Below are 15,663 nucleotides of genomic sequence, written 5' to 3' on the forward strand. Positions count from 1 at the left end.
TCCCATGACTTTAGCCACCTGTGTTTGGTGTCACTCAGCTGGGCATCTGAAGGGTTCTGTTGTTGGATGTGATGCTGGAGTAGCGGGAAAGCCCCTATCGGCCACTCACTACTGCAGCGCCACACCACGGGGGACTCTTTCTTAGCTCTAATTAACAGCATGTTACGTTAATCGGTGTCTTTCGCTAAATGATTAACATGTTTCAAGTCCCATTAGGAGCGGTTATGACAGAGAAAGGCAGGCAGCTGTCGCTGGTAATTACTGCACACTTGAATGATTCCACCATCTAGGGCTGGCGGGTGAGGTGGGGAATCAATCTATGGGTCAGCGCCTGGGGGAGCGGAGAGGGCGGGTGGGGGAGTAGGATGGGAGGAGAGTTCAAGGGGGGTGGGAAGGGAGGTGGGGAGAGCATGGTAGAGGATGCGTGGCTAGTGATGGATGTTGCACAGACGGTCCCTTGACACTGTGGATAGCTCCCGAGAGACTGATACTGTCACAGCTGATGGTGAGATTGATGAGCCCAGCATGCTGGAGGATGAATAATATTTGCATAAGCTGTAGCTCAGGCTGTGACTGGAGTATGTGAACTTGGGGATGCCAGAGAATATGTGCCGTGTGGCCCAGTGCCAACTGCAGGCAGCTCTAGTTGGGTGTAAATAAAACAACCCACAGGCCAGGCTCAGGGGTGAAGTGGAGGAGAAGCTCAGGACGGGGTCTGAATTTAGGGGCTAGCCACAGTCCTGAGCTCCCCAGGGAGAGGCGAACAGGGAGCATCTTCCCATCGTGAAGTGAGAGTGTTGTGACTCCCTATGGGCAATCAGGAATCAAGTCTTCTGCTCAGGGCTGGCCAAAAATTTTCTATCAAAACTGTTTTTGACAGAAAATTGGGATTTCGACAAAATGGAATTTTACATGAACAGCATCTGCCTTCTGTGGGATATTTCAATTTTTTGTCTAAAAACAGAACATCTGAAAATGGAAGTGTTTTTGGCTGAAAATGAAAATAATCTGATTTTGAAATACCACCACGGTGCCTCCTGGAAGTTGTAGTCCAGTTGCATCATATGCCAGGTTCTCCAGTTGGACTTCATCTCCCAGGATGCACTGTGGCATGCGACTGCCATGATGCATCGCCTCCATTCATGGGGGTGGTGGTGGTAGTGTCATTATGAATCATGGGACATGTAGTCCAACCAGGGAGCCCAGCCTATAGAGGCATATGAGGTACCTGACCTACAACCCCCACTAGGCACCATGGTGGCATTTCAGAATTGAGATATTTTGATTTTGAACTGAAGTATTTCAGGTTTTGATTTTTCATTGAAAACTTGACATTTTCCGACCATGTCTATTTATACCAAATAAGCTCTGGGTAACACATTGCCTGCCTCCCAGTTAAGTATTTCAGGGGTCCTGTATAATGGTGATCACACTGACCAAGAAGGAACTGTAACAAGCTCTGCACTTTTAATGGCTTGCAGAGGATGTGCCTGGTTATTCTAATGCTCCTGGATGCCCTCCCTCTAGAAGGTGGGACTTCTTGGAAATGTTTATCTCAGTACTGGGAAGTTTGGCAGAGCTGGAGGAGGTATCTCCCTGAGGCAGTGCTTGCAGTGCAGTGAGATGACATCTTTCCACTCCAGCCATGGGTACCGGACTTTGGATATTGGTTATAGTTTGCCATAGCTTCAGAACTGTCTACTGCAGCCTCATTCAAGTTCCATGAAGAGTTTGGGGCTTGCTTGGAATATATTTTCACCCTGATGCTGTTTACTGTGTAAAGTTTATGAGCCATAAACTTCCTGGCTGGGAAAGATGAGTTCTAACTAGCTGAAGAATTTTATGGGGTTTAGAGTAGAGATCAGTGTTAAGATGGAAGTGCAAAACAACTATAAGTGAATGAATGATGCTGCTATGCATCTCAGGGGAATTTCTGCACAATAGATGTCTAGCAGCTCACAGCTACGCCCAGAGAAATATATGTGTTAGAGATGTGCTCAGAGTATAAAATTCAGATCAGGATTACATATACTTCAGTATTGGGGAGTATTCGAATCAAAGTAATGGTTCTATCTAGGAATTTAGATAGGCTGTATCTATTATTATCTGTAACATATCTGCCTGGTATGAGGAGGCTCCTTTGAAATAAACAAGGCAGACAAAGAAATGACTGTTTTGCAGTGGTCGAATTGGGGTGCAGAGAAAGATTAAAGGGGCAGATTCTCAGGGATGTGGGGAACCCACAACTCCAACCGCAGTCACCATCACGGGATTTGCAAGCCATCATCTGTTCTGAAAAAAGCAGGCCTCTGGTGACTGGTCTAAGGTGAGAGCAGGTGAGAGGCAGAGCTGGGAGTAGATTGTGTGAGTCCCCAGCTTTAAACCGCAAGGCTGTCCTTCCTGCCCGTTTATTATTCGGCCTGGTTTTCAGAACAGCTGAGCACCCGCGCCTCTGACTGAACTTAATGGGAGCCGCTCTTCAAATCAGAGCCTTTCTTCATTACTAGATCCCGCAAGCCTGGCTGTATCGGGAATGGTGTAAGGCAGAAGTACCAGCTTTTTCTAGCAGCAATAAATAGCTGTAGTGAGCTCCCAGATACAGTAGTACCATCCCCATCCCAGATACTTGGTACCATAGGGACAAGAGAACATATGCTGGCTCTGGGGAAACTCCCTCAGACCTGAGTTCAGTCTTTCCTTGCAGTAATCACTCTAGGAAATGTGGGAGGCCATCGGCAGCTCCCAGCTCTGCCAATCCCAGCGGGAGGAACTGTGGGAAGTGTGGTGGCTGCAGTGGGATTGGCTGAAGGGAGCGACCAGATAGCTGGTGCTGCCATGGCCCCGTGTTGTGTGTTTGCAGACCGTGAGCGGATCGGACAGGACTCCTCGTACGAGCAGGAGGGGAAGGTGCAGTTCGTCATTGATGCTGTGTATGCCATGGGCCATGCCCTGCACAACATGCACAAGAGCCTGTGTCCTGGCAAGGTCGGCCTTTGCCCCAGGATGGACCCGGTGGACGGCGTGGAGCTGCTCAAGTACATCCGTAACGTCAACTTCTCAGGTCTGTCTGTCTGCAGGGGGGTCACGTTGTCTGGCCTTCAACATGGCGGAGGGGTGGGGGTGGGGGGTGCAGTAAGAGAGGAACAGGGGCCAATTATGTTCTGAGTAACTGGAGAATGACTCTGGTAAAGTCACTGGAGTTACTCCAGATCTACAGGGCTGTGAATGAAAGTGGAACCAGGTCTCTTCTGCTCCCGGCCTGGACTTTCTATTTATTATGTGTATTATGGTAGCAACTAGAAGCCCCAGCTGAGATACACATACACAGTGAGAGACAGTCCCTGCCCTAGAGAGCCTACAATCTAAATAGGCGCTGTGGTTTCATTATTGTCCCCACGTTATAGGGAAGGAGCTGAGGCACAGAGTGATTAAGAATCAGAGGGGTAGCCGTGTTAGTCTGGTTCTGTAGAAGCAGCAAAGAATCCTGTGGCACCTTATAGACTAACAGACGTTTTGCAGCATGAGCTTTCGTGGGTGAATACCCCCACTTCTTCGGATGCAAGCAGTATTCACCCACGAAAGCTCATGCTGCAAAACGTCTGTTAGTCTATAAGGTGCCACAGGATTCTTTGCTGCTTCTAGTGATTAAGAAGCAGATTTTCAAAAGAGCTCAGCACCCAAGCTGCTGGGCGCTTCTGAAAATTAAGGCTGGGAATTTTAAAGAACGCCAGAGTGACATAGGAGGATGCTGGAAGTCAATGCGACTTGTGCTCCTAAGTCACATAGGAGCTTTCAAAAATCCCAGCACTGGCCACTTATCTAAGGAGCTGACCCCTCCTGAAAACTCTGGTGATTTTTTTTTTTCCAAAGTCACACAGGGAGTCAGCAGCAGGAATCAAACCTAGATCCTTTACAGTGCTAGCCCCAAGCCTTAACACAGCACCGCCCTTCCTTTTTTAGCTTCCATTTCTTGTTCTACTTCCATTCCGTCTCTCTTTCCTCTCCCCCTTTGTTGAAATAAGATCCTCGTCTGATTCATTCTATTACAGCTTTGTCTTCCTTCAGATCTCCTCTGGAAACTCATCTCTTCCCTGTACTATATCTCTTCAATAAACATTTTCTGTCCCTTCCTTCTTATTACTTCTATTTATCTCTCCCCTGCAATCTCCTCTGCAATCTGTCTTCCTTATTTATTTTTCCTTCTTCCTCTCTTGCTTGATTTTCTGTTCTCTTCTTGTGTTCGTATTTATTTGCACAGTTCATTTGATTTTACTTTAAATTTTTTTTTATAATGTGGCAAAGCCACAGGCGGCGAAACTGCCCCTTCCAGCAGCCATCCCTTGTGCGCTGCGGGAAATGTTTCTGTGCAGCGAGCAGCTGGTGTGGAGTCGAGGTTGAGCATTGGCCGCCACTGTTTTGAAGTGTTTGTATTGTATCCCGGCTCCCACCCACTCTCCCTCCCCGGGCTACATCCCCGAGTGCCAAGCTAGGGCAATCCCCGCTGCACATTAGTGGCAGGAGATGTCAAAGCCAATCACTCTGTCTGTACTTCAAGCGTAATGAGCTGTGGGGAGGGGAGGGACCGGTGGCGGAACTGCCATTTGCAAACGGAGGGTGTCCACCCTGACCGGCATGTCCAGTGGGAGGCGGGCTGGCACCATGACAGCCAGTAAAAGCAAGCCATCATATTCCTTCCCCCTTCCTCTGTGGGCCACTGACACCAACGGAGATCCCCTTGCTCAGTCCAAGTCTGAAGCAAACCCTGCTTCTTTATCTGAAGGGCTCAGTAGTGCAGTGGGTTAGTGCAGCCCCAGGGGCCTGGATTCAAAGGCTGCCTCCAGTTAAACACGCCTAATGAGTAATCTCTCCTCCTTGTCGGCCTGCATCACAAAGCTCAGTGCCTGCCTGGCAGCCTGTGTTGAGCAGAGCCCCAGCCTGAGGAATCAGATAGCATGGGGTGTTCAGGGAGCAGGGGTAGGGATGTGTCGGTCAGTTGTCTGCACTGTCTGTGTCTCTTGCAAATATAGTTGGCAGAACTGTGTGAGGTCCAGGACTGGAGTAGCAGGAGAATGGCAGGTCAGGATGAAGTGCTTGCAGGGGGAAGCCTATGGCTGGGATAGCGAGGGAGGTTGTGGGTCAAGATTGAGGTGTACTAGCAGAACTGTGCAGAGAAATTATGCACAGCATCTGTCTGGGCTAAGCCTGCTTGTAGCCACTGCTTCCAGCCCCTCCATTTCACGAAGTCCCCGTTCGCCCAGCCTATATATAAATGTGAGAGATGCTGTGTGGTTGTTTTCCTCGGCAACCTCCATAGCTGACTGCTGAGAGCAGATCACCACTCCTGCTGAATGAATGATGTAGCGTCACGATGCCCTGACACTGTATATGGATTTATTATTCAGTGCTTTAGGAAAGAGACTCCCAGACATCCGAAGATGGTGTGAGACCGTGCAGGCCGCTAGCGGGTGGGGAGGGAGCCCTGCAGAGTGCCCTTTACACGGGTAATGCGATCGATGGGATAAATGACACAGGTGAGAAAAAGCAGGCTGATTTCCACATGGGAGTGAATTAGTTCTTCTGGCATCTACTCTAGTCCTTCTCTCTCAGGCTATGTCTACACTGAAATGCTACAGCAGGACAGCTGCAGCACTGGCATGTAGACACTTGCTGCAGCGGCGGAAGTGGTTTTTCCATCATTGTAGTAAATCCATCTCTCCGAGAGGCAGTAGGTAGGTGGAGAGAAGAATTCTTCTGTTGACCTAGTGGTCTCTACACTGGACCTTAGGTTGGCTTAGTTAGTTTGCACAGGGCATGACATTTTGCACAGCCCTGAGTGATGTAGTTAAGCCAACATAACTTTGTAGTGTCATTTCTCTCTTTTCTCTTTAAATAATGTGCCCCCCCGTCTTCCCCTCCCACCTCTCTGTCATAACATCTCAGCTCGCCTCCCTACTTGACACCTTTTAGAACCGTTTGGACTTGTGCAAAGGGGGTGTGAACTGCTACCACCGGCGTGAGCGGAGAATTCTGATCTGGAGGCTTTCTGCACTGGCCTAAGGTTGCAATTCAACAGGCCGGCCCGACTAGGCAAAGCACCTACGTTCATGCGTCCGTCCCACTGGCCATGAGACTTCGGCACTTCCTAATAGTGAAGCGCCATGCTTGGCTGAAGAGGGATGGACTTACGCATGTGGTTTAAATGCTTTGCTGAGTTAGGGCCTAAGAGTGATCGCACACGTGCGAGGCTGGGGAATACCAGCCCCAGAGTCTCTCCAAACGGTTCTGCCATTGCCAGGCCAACAACCTTCCATATCAGGCCCAAGGAATTTCTAAGGATCCCCTCCCTGCAGCATCTAGGCACTGATGAGGTGATATTTATTAATTAATTTCAACCTTGCTAAATTCTAATCGCCCGTGGCCAAGGGCAATTAAGTAGTTGTTGCCAGGTGAGGAGGCCAGGTGCTGAAGGGAGCTGCACTGATATACACCAGCTGAGTATCTGACTCCGTGTGTTTTTGTTTTTTCATTATCTTCATCTGCATGGGCAAGCGGATTTGGTTTTTTTATCTGTTTGTTTATTTTGGATGTTTTAACAAGTTTACAAATCCTTGCGGGTAAATATCAGAGACAAAACGATCAGTGTCAGAAGTAAGACATGAGGGGGGTCATTGTTCCTCTCTACTCGGCACGGATGAGGCCACCGCTGGAGTGCTGTGTACAGATCCTGGCGCTGCGCTTTAGGAGAGATGTGGAGAAATGGGAGAGAGGCCAGAGGAGAATAACAAAAATGCTACAAGGTTTAGAAAACCTGACCTGTGAGGAAAGGTTAAATAAAAAAAAAAAAACTGGGCATGGTTAGTCTTGAAAAAAGGAGACGGAGGGGGACTGGACCTGACAACAGTCTTCAAATATGCTAATGACTGTTAAAAAGAGGATGGTGATCAATTCTTTTCCACGGCCACTGAATGTAGGACAAGAAGTAATGGGCTTAATCTGCAGCAATGGAGACTTAGGTTAGATATTAGGAAAAACTTACTACCAGGGTAGTTAAGCTCTGGAACAGGCTTCCAAGGGAGGTGGTGGAATCCCCATCATTGGCGGTTTTTAGAAACAGGTTGGCTAAACTCCTGTAAGGGAGGCTTGAAGTTTACTTGGTCCAGCCGCAGTGCAGGGGACTGGGCTCGATGACTTCTCGAGGTCCCTTCCAGCCCTGCATTTCTACAATTCTACAATCGTCAGTACAACAGTGAGCTTTTGTTTAGAGAAACCTTCTGCATAAAGGATGTTGGCATATTGCAGAGGGAGCCCCTTTATACTCCCCAGGATGTGTTGTTTCTGTGATTTTATTAAATGGAGTGAAACTTCTGTTTATGCATATTTATCAAACCAGGCATTTCTAGCCAAATGTTGTTAATAAAAATTGGGACAGATGTGCTCTTTGTTTAGAAGGCAAATGTAGTTTTGTCTGACTATTGAATTAATAGTAACCATATAGCTAAGTATCCATTTGTCCTCTGTCTCTACAGGCTGGTAAATTGTCCTGGCAGGTTTGCAAGGCTGGTTTATTTTTTTAATAGTATTTATCAAATGTCACCAGAATGCGTGACGCTGGGAAGAGACCATGGAAGAAGAGAATAATCTAAGGCAGTGGTTCTCAAACTTTTTTTCTCGTGGACCCCTTGAAAATTGCTGAGGGTGTCGGCGAACCACTTAATGATCTTTCCAAATGTTGTGTGTACCGTTAGCTAACTATTGCAAAGTGCTTTGGATAAAAGCACTATCTAAAAAAACCCTTAAGAATAATTAAGTGTTTTTGTTCTACAAATAAAAGCACACAACTCTATTTTAATATCAGTCGTCTTACCTTTCTAATGCAATGGATGTGCCCTCTCTCCCCCGCTGCAGCAGCTCCTGAGCTGGGGCTGGGAAGGAGCGGGGGTCTCTCCCTCGCTGCGGCAGCCCCTGAGCTGAGGCTGGGAAGGAGCGGGGGTCTCTCCCCTGGGAAGGAGAGAGGTCTCTCCCTGGCAGCCCTGGAGCTGGGGAAAGTCGCCTCTTTCTCTGGCCACCATAGCCCTGCATGTCCCAAATTCGCCTCACCTCCTCTTCCCACCTCACTGTCCCCTCCCAGCTACCCTCTATTTCCCCCAAGGCCACCACCTCACCTTACATGTGCATCTTCTCCAGGGTCCAGGCACCTAATTAGTGGATCCACGCCTGTGGTGTTCCACTAATTAGGTGGGTGGCCCTTCATTCCCTCGTGTGCGACCACCCAGGTGTGCACCTTAGATGGCACTATCCGCGGACCACCTGAATGGAGCTTGTGGACCACTGATGGTCCGCAGACCACAGTTTGAGAACCTCTGATCTAAGGACTCCACTGAAGTTAATAGCAAAGATCCCATTGATTTTAGCAGGAGTTGAATTGGACACTGTGCTAGATGGATCAGACACACTGCACATCACTGGAGCAGATGTTGCTTTGCTTTCTGACATTAAAACTTTCCTGTCTTGCAGGCATTGCTGGGACTCCTGTGACATTTAACGAGAACGGAGATGCACCTGGCCGTTATGACATCTACCAATACCAGATCAAAAACTCCACCGCTGAGTACAAAGTCATTGGGCAATGGACTGATCACCTGCACTTAAAAGTAAGACCTTGGACTGGTTTTGCATTTGGCTGTGGAGTCAGTGGAGATGGTCCCAGCAAAGAGACAGGGCCAACAGCTTTATCCCTGTGTCCCTAGAGCTTCCATTAGGAAGCATTGCTTTGCACTCGTCGAAGAGAGGTGACGTGGCAGCTGGCTTAAAGGGATTGGGAATTCCGAAACTAGACACACCAACCAATTCCACTAATTGTGCTGAACCATTCCTAGCCTGTGCTTGATACACCGTTAAGATATATCCTACCCCCCCAACAAACAAACCAACCCTCCATAAAAAGAACATTATTAAGTTTGCAAAATCAAGCTGTCAAAAGTTAGGAAACACCAGAGTTGAAGTTGCTTGTGCTACATTAATTCAACCCCCCTTACATATCTGCATCGTGATATTGTGTTTAATTATATGGTCCCATGCTACTTTTTCCACTCTTATTTTCCCCCCCCCCTCCAAGGTTTTATAATTTGGCCCAAATCAGGCTGATTTTCACCCTGGGTGGCAAAAGGCACATTGCTGACACATGGACCATCCCCCCGTCTAATTGCAAATCCCTCCTCAACAGCACGGGGGTGCTAGAGCTTTTCAAAGAAAAAGTTGCCACAATTTTGTAATGATTGGGCCAAACAATTTATTTTTTCCCCTAGTCTTGTTCTGGGCCTTGGGGCTCGTTATTCTCTCCCTGTGGCTCACAGCTTGGTCTGTGTTGGGTCTTTGAATGGGGACTAATGAAACCAATGATTCTCTGCCTGTAGCCTTTGCCTCCTTTCACCCCAGAGGTGGCTGCAATTCAGTGCCTGTTGAAATGGTCCTGTATGGTCTGTGAAGTTATTTGTGTACTTTAGCATCATGGGGTGGATGGTGGTATATTCACAGAAGCTATTATCTTATCATCGCAGCCAAGAATAGGTTTTCAGGCAACAATTTAATCTTTCCCTCTGTTTTTCAAATGCTAGTTGCTCTAGCAACATATAGGTAGATCTGGACAGGAGAACGTTTTCCTGTCCCATGAGAATGTTTTTGGAATTCCAAAAACAATTTCTCATTTGTACATTTGGACAAAAAAGTCAAAATCTTGAAAATGTTCATGAACTGAAAATTAAAAAAAAAATTGGATTGGGTCAGTGGAAACATTTTGATTCGATTTTGCCTTTTTATTTTTTTCTTTAAATTAACTTAAAATTTCAAAGGAGAAGTCATTTCAAATGGAAAAATGGAACTTTTTTGGGTTTCAAGACTGTCTAAACAGATATTTCAACAATTTCAAATCTACTTTCCCCCCAGCTCTTTTCAAAAGAGGAAATTAGTTGAAACTGACTCTTCCCCACGAAGAGTTTCAGCCTTGATGAATCAGTATTTTCTGATGGAAAAATGTTTTGCCAAAAAATTCCTGACTGGCTCTGCTGAGGGGCCATTTTGCTCTTGTGTGTAGTCTTGCTTCCTGAACTGCAGGCTCTTTCTTCTTATCCATGCCCCAAGTGGTGTCTTAGGGCTAAGGTGACCAGATAGCAACTGTGAAAAAACGGGACAGGGGATGGGGAGTAATAGGTGCCTATATAAGAAAAAGTCCCCAAACCCAGGACTGTCCCTTTAAAAATGGGACATCTGGTCACCCTACTTAGGGCATTGGGGTGCGATTCCCAGCTCAAGGAGACATACCTGCACTAGCTCTGATTGAGCTAGCATGCTAAAAATAGACTGTAGCCACAGCAGGAGGGGCTAGCCGCACTGAGTACATCCCTGCAGTTGCAGATGGGATCATACGTGGGGAGGATAGAACCTCCCGCTGCTTGTGCTGCTGCAGCTACACTTTATTTTTAGCATGCCTTCTCAATCAGAGCTAGCGCAGGTATGTCTGCTTGAGCTGGGGATCACACATCCAGCTTGAAGTGTAGGTGTAAGCTAAGTGGGTAACATGGATAGTCCATGGGTGGTGTTTGGGGTGGGGGGCAGGTGGGCATTGTCCTCAAACTTCAAGCCTCCAGCAGGCATGGAATTTGCGCCCCCCCCCCTGAACACGGCCCCATTGGTCTGACTGGAGCTGCCCCTTCAAATACAGAAGTCAAACTACGCCTGTGAGGTAGTCAGTCCTTCTACTGACTATAAGTGAAGGGTAGGAAGTATTGGGTTCTGACCCTCTCAAGCTGCCCACTCAGAACAGAAGATGCTTGACCTGTCTTGCGGGAATAATTGCCTGCCTAGAGCCTGCGTTTTCCAGTGGTTAGGCCCATGTGAGCCCATTAGCCCTCTGTGATGGCTGAGATCATTTGGACCTCAGAGCTCCACCCTTTCACACAGTTTTCTGTCATGGTGAGCAGACAGGTGTGTGCTAGGAGATGAATGCACTGGCATTGCCATTCTAGGGATCTGGAGTCTTACCTATCTTAGGGCTTGTCTACTTGGGGGATTTAACCTGCAACTTTTTGATGCGCGTCAGTTCACGCGCAATACACAAGCTGCAGTAGCAGCGTACACACGGGATGGTGTGCCTTCTATCAATGCATGTCATTGTGTATCTGTGGCGGCGGTTTGCTGCAGGCTCAGGACATGGTATCCCATGGTGCTTTTTTTTCTCGCCATGACTAGTGGGATGCAGAGCGGCAGCCAGGTGAATTCATATTTAAATAAATCCCATGATTCATCTGTCTCCACCCCGTACTTTCTTTCTGCGGAGGGTGGGGGGCTAGTGCCATTTTTGAAGTTCTGCTGGCCAGCATGGACCCAACAATGCTCTCTGCCACTATGCTGGCAACCTTGAACATGCAGTGGCCACTTGTGGGGTATTTCAGCACTCAAAGACAGATAAATTTGGCTTTGGACTTTGCCTACTGAACCAGCGACCAGTTGATGTCACAGTAGCAGCTCCTCCAGCAGCAGGAGAGTTTTCAGGGATGGTGGAACCAGAGTGAGAATGAAGAACCAGAGGAAGACACCAAGCAAGTGATAGTACAGGACTGATTCCTGGAGCAGCTTCACAGCATGCAGCAACGCTTTGGGGCTTGGGATTGGTGGGAGAAGTTTGTTCTGAGCTAACAGGAAGTTGCGAGAGAATTTCAGGATGGAGAAGGCAATCTTTTTCGAGATATGTGCTGAACTAACCCCGGGAGCTGCAGTAGCAGCATACTAACATGCGGGGCCCCGTACCCATGGAGAAGCGGGTCACCACTGGCATCTGGAAGCTGGCCGCCCCCAAATGCAACCAGTCCATAGTGCACCAGTACGGTGTGGGGAGATTGACCATTGGGGTTATTGTCATGCAGGTGTGTGAAGCTGTGGAAGAGAGATTGTAGCACCGGGTTCTGAAGCTTGGTAATGGTCAGGAGTTTATTGATGGCTCTGCACACACAGGTTCCCAAACTTTACTGGGGCAACTGATGGGACCCAGCTGCCTATTGTTTGCTCTACCCGAACTCAGGGTTCAGAATTCATAAACACAAAGGGGTATGTCTCCATGGTGCTCCACAGGCTGGTTGCCCACCGTGGTAGATTTGGTGATAGATTTGTGGACATAAACGCAGGATGTTCTGCAAGGGATCCCAATGCTAGGAGATTTTGGAACTCAGCTTAATTTATTTTAACGAAGAAAGGGCTGGTTGCCCCCAGGAACACGACGGACATTAATGGTGTGGACATTTCCCCCGGTTCATCCTCTGCTTCCCTGGCTGATGAAGCCATTTGCAGGCTGCTTGGACAGAAGGAAGGAGCTATTTAACTACTGCCTCAGTAACAGCAGAATGGCAGCAGAGTGTGCGTTTGGCTGTTTGAAAGGGAGATGGTGCTCTTGGTGGACTAGTTTGGAAGCAGCATTAAAAACAAACATTTCAAAGGTTATAGCAACACGTTGTATTCCGCAGCAGCCAGTAGGTGTAGAATACAAAATACAAGCAGCCAGGGCAATGTTGTCAGGTTGCTCTTATTCTGAGTCTCAGGCTTGAAATTGTGCAGCTGCACATCCAGCTGTTAACCTGGGGGGAGGGAGAGTTGGAAGTTTTTGAGCAGTTCAGGGTTTATGAGCCCTGGGAGTGCAACGCTGTGGCAGTCCCTATTGTATCTTGTATCTTTGCCCGCATGGTGTTGTAAAACCTTATGAATTAGTGCAAACTTAAGGGCTTTCTGTGGAAAAGGAACAGTCAGCGCCTTATAAAAAATGTTTTCCAGTTTTTTATTATTAAACAATCTATTATGTAACAGAGAGAAATGAACCTTGAACTGAAATGATGATAAAACAATGGCTTTTAATTATTAAATGACACATTAAAAAGCAGTCTATTCTCTAGTGACAAGGAACCATTTCATGAAATGGAGCAGCAACATGCAACATCATAGAACAGGGCACAAACAATGCAAGGCGTGGCGTGGAGGCTTACAGCCATAGGTGAGTATACCTCTTCGCTCTGCCTCTTCTGGTTCACAGACCTTCTGGAGCGGAGTGCCAAGGCTTGATGTTACCAGGGGCGATAGAGGGCTCAGAAGAGCTGGGGTCCCAGTTGCCGCGGTTCTTAGTGCTCTGGGCTAGGGTCTGTGAAGGGAATGGCCTCTCTGGCACCATGATTTGGTGGCATGGTGGGATGAGTTGTTGTTGTTGCCAGAAGCCCGTATTGCCCAGGGGCTGCATAATGTGGCTGGGATGCTGGTTTGCAGTACTGCAGTGCCTGCTGCCCAAATAGTAAGCCATGCGGCAGCCAGTCATTTTAGCTTTGTATCACTTCCAGCAGTTGCCTCTCCATTTCCCTCTGTCTTTCTAGACTGTCTTTGGCCATGATGATGCTTTCCCTGACAACTGCCATGCTCTCCTTGGCCACTGCAGTGACCTCCCTGGAGATGTCCTTGTCTGCTTCCCTCTCTATCCTCAGATACTGCCCTCACCTCTCTGCTTTGTCCAGGAGTTTGGGGCTCAGCAGTGATGTCCGTGAACTTTTCATCAGGAGTTTCCCCTCCCCTGATATCAGCCATTGATGGCCCCTCTCCTTGGGGGCTTGGCCAGGGCAGGTGCCGGGGATGTGGGAGTAGTAAATATATCACAAGTGGTTATTGTTTGTATTCTAAAGAGGCTGTGAGTGTGTGTGTGTGTGTGTGTGGCGGGGGAGGGGGTTGTATCTATTTCTGGCTTTACCTCCCTGCGATTTTTCTCAAGCTTGGGGAACCTTGGAGATGGTAAATGGTGTGTGCATTGGGATTTTTGTCTGTTCGGCTTCGCCTTTGTATCTTGGTGGCTGGAGGAGAAGGATTTAATGGGGTTGTGATCAGGAATTATGTTCCCGGGTTGGTTTTGCCTCGGAGGTACTTATGTGGCATTAGAGGGATTAGCGGGGTGAACATGGAGGCCAGCGGGATACCTCCCTTTTAGGCTGTGCTGATTCTGGATGACATCCTGAGGCAGATGACTAGCGCTGCGTCTACACTACCTCTCTGTCGACCCATCAAAATTGAATTAAGTGCCATATCTCTTGCGGATGTGAAGTACAGAAGACAATGTTACAGGCGACTTAGGTCGGCGGAAGGGAGCTGGTAGTGTAGACGCATACATTATTAGGTCAACTTAAGGCTGCTTCTGCCGACCTAAGTTTGTAGTGTAGACCAGGCCTAAAAGGCAGAGAATGGCTTTATTTAAGAAGATGAAGGGCCAACCAATGAGATATGCTGGGAAGTTATTCCCCAAGATGGTCCCCTGGAATTGCTGCAGGAGTGGACAGGAGTCAGGAGTTATCCTGGGGGAATGGCTGTGCTGCCAATCCTCATAATGTCTAGACAAAAACTGAGAATTTTTCCAGCCTTAGATTTTGCTTTATTGCCCCTGCAGACTGGGGGAAAGTGCGGAGGAAAATAGATAGGCTTTTGCAATGATTGCCTGAAGCATTCACTGTTCCCGGTCTTTCTGTACGTAAGTCTGTGAAAAGCCACGAAGAGCTTTTCTATCCCCACAGCAAAGCTGTTTCATTGTAAGAATGCACGTTACGGGGCGTTTCTATCTCAGTGGCAAGCTGTACTCCCTGTAGCTTTACAGGCATGCAATGCTCATATCTATCTCACGTAAAGTGAGAACACTAGCTTCTTTTGCTGTAACCACAGTCTCCTGTCACACAAAGGGGTGTTTCCATTATAGAATCATAGGACTGGAAGGGACCTTGAGTGGTCATCTAGTCCAGTCCCCTGCACTCGTGACAGGACTAAGTATTATCTAGACCACCCCTGACAGGAGTTTGTCTAACCTGCTCTTAAAAATCTCCAGGGATGGAGATTCCACAACCTCCCTAGGCATAAGCATTATGCAAATCTGCCACAGGTGGTGACGGGGTAGAGGCCACAGCTGCACCATGTTGCTGGCCACCATTTTGAACTGGTAGACAGGGTGTGAGGAGGAGGGCAGGCATTTGCCGTGCAGGACAACTGAGGGAAGGGGAGAAGAAAATAGGTATGGGCATGTGCCCTCTAAAATGTGGGTCTGAGAACAGGCAATAGTTGGGGCTTTAGCATGAGATGGAGGTTGATAGCCCAGCCAGAAGAGCAGCCATTTTGGAAAGGGGAGCTAGGGGCCCGAACAGAAAGTGCGGATCGACAGAGGGAGGCATGGACCTCAGCTTCAGAAAGGCTTCTCGCTCACACCTGCCTACAATGGTGGTGACCATGGGGCACCTGGAACGGAAGCTAGCACGGTAGGATGGCATCCTCATAATACATTAACATTTAAATATTTCATTATTTAAAAAATAATAATAATTAAAATGTACATGCTGAGGTTGCCTCCATAAGATCAGCCTCCTCAGTTCCAGCCTGGGCTGTGCTGCCTAGGAATTGGGGTAGATTGCTGCAGGGCAGAAAAGGGGCTTGTCTTCTACATGGCTGGCATCAGGGTACTTGGTCCCAAAGAGATCCTGGCTTTCCAGGAAGATCTTTTCATTGGCCTCTTTGAGCTCATCCTCCGATGAGTCTTGCTGGTTATCCTTGGAGGGGACAGAAGATGTTAGTGGACAGGAGGCTCCGCTATCTGCCTGGGTTGAGTGGTCA

General features: G+C 48.0%; 1 protein-coding gene across 8 annotated transcripts in view; it reads left to right on the forward strand.

Moving 5' to 3' along the window:
• Positions 1–15,663, forward strand: part of GRM4 (glutamate metabotropic receptor 4) — a 266,208-nt gene that overhangs the window by 212,416 nt on the left and 38,129 nt on the right. For 7 of the 8 annotated variants that reach the window (XM_045017079.1, XM_045017085.1, XM_045017084.1 and 4 more), the window contains 2 exons: positions 2,861–3,061; positions 8,515–8,651. In XM_045017079.1, the coding sequence (XP_044873014.1) occupies positions 2,861–3,061; positions 8,515–8,651 (338 nt within the window). The remainder of the gene's footprint in view (positions 1–2,860; positions 3,062–8,514; positions 8,652–15,663) is intronic. The other variant, XM_045017082.1, reaches the window with a different exon arrangement.

This window comes from Mauremys mutica, chromosome 4 (assembly GCF_020497125.1).
Source record: "Mauremys mutica isolate MM-2020 ecotype Southern chromosome 4, ASM2049712v1, whole genome shotgun sequence".
Taxonomy (NCBI): Eukaryota; Metazoa; Chordata; order Testudines; family Geoemydidae; genus Mauremys; species Mauremys mutica.